General features: G+C 37.1%; 2 protein-coding genes across 2 annotated transcripts; both read left to right on the top strand.

Moving 5' to 3' along the window:
- The first annotated feature begins 679 nt into the window (after nucleotides 1–679).
- Nucleotides 680–2,630, top strand: LOC130506320 (persulfide dioxygenase ETHE1 homolog, mitochondrial). Its single transcript, XM_057000959.1, has 8 exons — nucleotides 680–942; nucleotides 1,185–1,313; nucleotides 1,392–1,499; nucleotides 1,573–1,707; nucleotides 1,860–1,901; nucleotides 2,017–2,076; nucleotides 2,179–2,257; nucleotides 2,347–2,630. Exons 1-8 carry the CDS (start codon nucleotides 706–708, stop codon nucleotides 2,436–2,438), a joined length of 882 nt encoding a protein of 293 aa, XP_056856939.1. The 5' UTR covers nucleotides 680–705; the 3' UTR covers nucleotides 2,439–2,630.
- Nucleotides 2,631–3,656: 1,026 nt separating this feature from the next.
- Nucleotides 3,657–3,800, top strand: LOC130506321 (uncharacterized). Its single transcript, XM_057000961.1, is given in 1 exon segment — nucleotides 3,657–3,800. A coding segment is annotated over 1 exon segment (144 nt).
- The last annotated feature ends 1,836 nt before the right edge of the window (nucleotides 3,801–5,636 follow it).

The raw sequence follows: 5,636 nt of genomic DNA, 5'->3' as shown, positions 1-5,636 counted from the left end.
TTCATTGTATATAAACAATAGTCGTGGACTTACGAACTAGGTGTCGATATGCAAAATTCAACTTATGGCAAGTCGCAGCTTTTTATTCATTTTGTTATCGTGCCGACTGATTGCGATGAATAAAATGTTTCGCCAACCAAATTTTAACTGCAAGTTGCAAGTAGCGGTCGTAGATTTCAACGTAAACGATCGTAGCCTTTTTCATTGAAACTGCTCGAAGGCTCCAATCCTCGGATACTTCACTCGGATTTGTGTTTATGTGTATTATTTGAAACAACAATCGTTATATTGATCAGACAATCTTAACCGCAGTTACCGTATTAATTTTGTTTTTTACCCAACAAAATACAACAGCCTGATGATTTGTACTCCTTCCTTGGGACCTACAAGAAGCAGTCCATGAGGACCATGACTCGTTGACATTTAAAGTATCGACCAGTTTACCCATATTATTAACTTGACGGCACGCGCTTATTTCCTTTAAATGGGCCGATGAATATAGGCCTGATAAAATAATGAAAAAAGCCCAAATTATTCAAGTCTATCTGTCTCCTCGTAAGCGCTTCTATCATTTCAACTCGATCCAAATACCAATCACGGATCAAATCTTTCGTGGGTCCCACTATTTGCTTTTGTTCCAAGACGCTGACACCGACACTTGCGTGGGGGGTTTAACAACAATAAGCTCTTTTTTTTAAACAAACGATGTTGATGACACGTTTCTCACGGCTCCATCATCTTCTTCTCCTTCAACCAAGATTCCAGCAATCTCGTGTTCTCCGTCATCCTCCAACCAAACCTCGAACATTCATCAGATCGGCGATGGGTTCGTCTTCCTCTTTCTCCTCTTCGAAGCTTCTCTTCCGACAGCTCTTCGAGAAAGAGTCTTCCACCTACACTTATCTTCTCGCCGACATTTCCCACCCGGACAAACCTGCTCTCGTAAGTTCTTTTGCGTTCGTAAAGATTGGATCTTTCGATATGGGTTTCTGAGAATTGTTCTCGAATGTGATCTGATTGTTTTGTCGGAAATGATGGGAACTTGGATCAGTTCATGTTTTTTTTCTTTTTGTCTTAATTAGTGTAGTTTTCTACAGAATTTAATTAATGCCCCTATTGAATATTCAAATTTGTGAAAAAAGATTTAAAACTGTTTTATTAAATCGTATGTGTGTTGTGAACAGTTGATTGATCCGGTGGACAAGACTGTTGATAGAGACTTGAAGCTGATTAATGAGTTAGGGTTGAAGCTTGTCTACGCTATGAACACTCATGTTCATGCTGATCATGTCACTGGAACTGGTCTTCTTAAGGTCTCTTTTCTCTTTTACTCAATATGATTCTTTACATAACCGAAGATTCAAGGATGATCTGTTTTCTTGTTTACACAGACAAAGCTCCCAGGTGTGAAATCTGTAATCTCGAAAGCGAGTGGTTCCAAGGCAGATAAGTTTCTTGAACATGGAGAGAAAGTATCTATTGGTAATATATACCTCGAGGTATAGTAACTAGATTTTTCAAAACTTAGAAACTAGAGAGAGACAGAGTCATTTTGTGTTTTTTTTGGTGCAGGTCCGTTCTACACCTGGACATACAGCAGGATGTGTTACATATGTGACTGGAGAGGGAGCAGATCAGCCCCAACCAAGAATGGCTTTTACCGGGGATGCTGTACTGATCCGTGGTTGTGGTAGAACCGACTTTCAGGTACACTAAACAGAGGGGAAAATGGGTTATAAAGAACCAAAAACATCGGTTATAAGGAACCAAAAAACTGCAACTTTGATGCATAAGGTCTGTGTTCTGTATTCGGACATCGGTTTAGCTTCACTGATGATGTTTTCCTTGTTGGGTTGCAGGGTGGAAGCTCGGATCAGCTCTATGAGTCTGTGCACTCACAGGCAAGTTTTTCACACTTACCTTGTCCACTCCACAGGCAAATTGTGAAATTGATTCATATTTTTGAAGAGTTTAGTTTTTTTTTAAAGCTCTTTTTGTTTTTGATGTTTAAACCAGATATTTACATTGCCAAAGGACACATTGATCTATCCAGCTCATGACTACAAAGGTTACGAGGTAATGCAAAAGACGAAAAAGTCATTCACATTGGCTTTTCTAAACATGAAAACGTGATTCATTCACACAATGGCTTTACATTATCTTTCTGTTAATGTTCAGGTAAGTACAGTCGGAGAAGAGATGCAACACAACCCACGTTTAACTAAAGATAAAGAAACATTCAAAACCATTATGTCAAGTAAGTTTTCTTTTCTTTCTGCTTAGTATATCTTATAACTTTCTTCAGTCTCATAATAACCGTGGTCTGATCTTTACCCTTATTAATAGATCTGAATCTGGCGTATCCGAAGATGATTGATGTTGCAGTACCAGCAAACATGGTATGTGGATTACAGGACCTGCCTTCTCAACCCAACTAAAAAAAACTTCTACGCTATTGGTTTCTCCTACATTTTATATTTTATCAGAAGACAAATAAAAAGCTCGTGAGAGTGAGTTTGTGTAATAAGATCTTTGTTACATTAGATTAAGATACGGTAGTAAGTATGTGCAACTTAGGTTGAGCATATGGAGGTTTGTGTTGAAAGATGAAAACATATTTTCGTGTTCTACGTTTGTTTGGCTTCTTGATTAATGTGTGTGACGACTTTAGACCTAATCAACCAGGTTAGAGGCCGTCCCTACTTTATCCACCACCGGTGAATCTATAATCATCTTCTTTATGATCCAACTGAGTAAAACCAAGTTGCTAGATTCACTATAGCTGAATCGAGATAATGATATCTCAAACACAATAAATAACCTGAAGCTCTCTGTTTCTAAAAATATTCCACAAAGCTTTTAAATGGATGGATAGCCATGGCCGTGAGTCCTGCATTATTTATTGTACAGATGAGGTTTAATCTTTTGAAATGGTCATAACACTGACCCATAAAGCACCTTGAATGTAAAAACTGAGCTATTCTTTTGTCAGTAAATATGATTCAAGTCCGTATGGTTGTAGCAATGTCTGCAATGTCTACTTCACAAGTTGCCCATCAGACAAAACAAAACACATGACCGAGTACACAAAAGAGTTACAGCAAAAGATAGAAGCTGTTTATGTATAAAGACCAATCTTGAACCACTAGCAAACTACGAAAGAAAGACAGGATTGGCATGACTGTTTCAAACCATATTACCAGATAAAGAACCCATTTGGATCGGCCGCCGAACAACAACACATATGTATATATAAGAAAATGTTGGATCTTTTCTTCCATTTTGCAAGATGACTTGCAAACTGATGTGTAGAAAAGATCAATGGGTTTTAGTTTATGCCCGCAACGGAACAAGAACAGCACCAATATATCTGCTTTGATCTCTCATAGGCAATTTTGATTAAACACATTATCCTTAAATAATCAATAACCAACAACAACACAAGGAAGGTACCACATGAAAAATTCAAACAAACATAAAGTTTGAAACTTTGTCTGTTGATATTAGACAAAAAGAACATTCTCTCAGATTTCCGACAAAGGCAAAACAGAACATGTGAAAATTCTTTTAAAACATTTTGTATCGAATCTATGCTCTTGTGAAAATGACAGAAAAAAAAATGTTCGATCTTTTCTTCCAATTTTGCAATAAAGAAGATGACTTGCAAGAGGAAATGGAGAAAAGATGAGTGGGTTTTCGATTTATGCCCGCAACGGAACAAGAACAGCATCAAACTCGCTTGCTCTGATCTCTCATAGGCACATTGATTAAACCCTAGTCGCGGCGATGTTTACTTATAAGCGCGAGATGAAAGAGTGTCCTTCTTTTTTTATTCTCGATTTTACCCCTGTTTACTTCACAGCGGAGTTACCTAATTACGGCCCGTGCATACTAGGCCTTTGTATTCTGGGATATCACCCCTAAAGAGTTTGAATTTCTTTTCATTCTCTAAATTTGATAAAAAGAAAAAAAAAGAACCAGTAAATAATCCATTTTCTTTTAATCTAGAGACTAAACTTAATTTAGTCTACCTTCACTTGCAAATCACGAAATTGAAAAGTAGACAACATTTTTTTTCTTTCTTAGTGTTTTGTTCATTTTTCATATTATTTCATTTCTTATCATCATGTTATAATATGTACCAGGTGTATTTGGTGTCCGTTTTATACCAGTTGTATAACTAATAAATTATGTTTCTTTGTTACAGGTTCGAAACGATAAAGCTAGAAAATACTCGACTAAAATGAGAAAAAAAAAGTTGAAACAGACGTCAGATCATGAACCACCCTAAAACCCTTAATTCAAGTCACAGCTCCCCAAGAAAATATCGATTAAGAAACAACACACATATGGCCCTTGATGCTAATCACAATCACAATTTGGTCCAGCTGGAGTCTGCTGCCGTAACCGCACACAGGAGTAGTTACGACACAGCATAGTAGAGAGTATCTAGACTCATTAAATAACATGTTTAACCACAATCATCCTCCAGATCCAAACAACATGAAACCGGGGACTGCCGTCTTTGCTTTTGTGTAGAGTATAACTGAGCCAGGCTCTGATTTCGAACAACTTTGCAATGATATTAGAGTACTATTAATTCTAACTCACAAAAACAGGTTTTGGTTAGATCAGTCTGATCCAGGGTTGTCACCGGTGATGGTTTCGGTTATCTTGTTGGCTCCATAGTCTTTGAATTTGTTATAAGCGTAGTTCATTGAAGATAAGAAGACCGTGGTGATTATATACTTCTTGAACTTCAAGATCGGATTCATTACTCCCTTATGGTGTTCTTCAACAATGAGAAATGCTCTTTCCTTATGGGAAACATTGTCTAATATAGAGAATCATTAAGCCGAGAAATGTGGAGGTCAAGAAAAAGTCATTGGTCCTTGTATCTTTTCTCCTCCGTAAATCAATCTTTTACACATTACATAATTAGTCATTTTATTCAATGGTTACCAAAAAAAGCTTATGAATAAGCATGAAAGAGTGTATTTTCGTTTAATTAATTTTATTAACTAAAGAGGAAGTAAATCAGTTACTCTGAGGTTCTTTTCAATCTAGCGTTCAATATTCAAAATGGCATGCGTGCGTTGTACTTCATTTTTTTTTTGTCAAGTAGATGCATTCATCATTCAAAAGAAATCAAGCTCCATCAAAGGAGAAACGTTTAAAAGGTAAAAAGGCAACTAATGCCCCCACGGTTTTGCCAAACAAGTGGCCATACAAGATAAAAGTAGACACATTTTATCAGAGGAAAGTATAGAAAATTGAAACATGACTTCGATTTCCTTAATTTCTTGATTGCTTGCATCCACAACACATAGAAGTGCTGTACACTCTGCAATAGAGGCAGAAGAAAACTCTGTAACACAGACAAAGGAAGCAATAAGCCAGGGGGAAGAACCTTGCAGAACTGGCAAATCTTGGAATCCAAAGCACTTACACCAAGTGGAAACTTTTGGAAGATGAACAATTCCATGAAGGAGACAGCATGACAATAATACATGTCAAAAGGAACATGAATCACTAGAGAAAGTGATGTAGCAAGCGGTAGTCCTTCAAGCCGCCACCAAGAAAGAAAATTAAGACCTAACACATCAAAATTCATAGCAGGGACTAGACATGGTCTG

This window comes from Raphanus sativus, unplaced genomic scaffold (genome assembly GCF_000801105.2).
Source record: "Raphanus sativus cultivar WK10039 unplaced genomic scaffold, ASM80110v3 Scaffold3114, whole genome shotgun sequence".
Taxonomy (NCBI): domain Eukaryota; kingdom Viridiplantae; phylum Streptophyta; class Magnoliopsida; order Brassicales; family Brassicaceae; genus Raphanus; species Raphanus sativus.
Note: the sequence above shows the minus strand (reverse complement) of the source record. Positions and strands in the feature narration are given on the sequence as shown.

What these genes read in the sequence shown, in the direction of transcription:
- LOC130506320 (XM_057000959.1), top strand. Translation starts at nt 706, where the DNA reads ATGTTGATGACACGTTTCTCACGGCTCCATCATCTTCTTCTCCTTCAA. An exon ending in ACCCGGACAAACCTGCTCTC is followed by an intron (nt 943 to 1,184) that starts GTAAGTTCTTTT and finishes TGTTGTGAACAG; the next exon opens with TTGATTGATCCGGTGGACAA. An exon ending in TTGGTAATATATACCTCGAG is followed by an intron (nt 1,500 to 1,572) that starts GTATAGTAACTA and finishes TTTTTGGTGCAG; the next exon opens with GTCCGTTCTACACCTGGACA.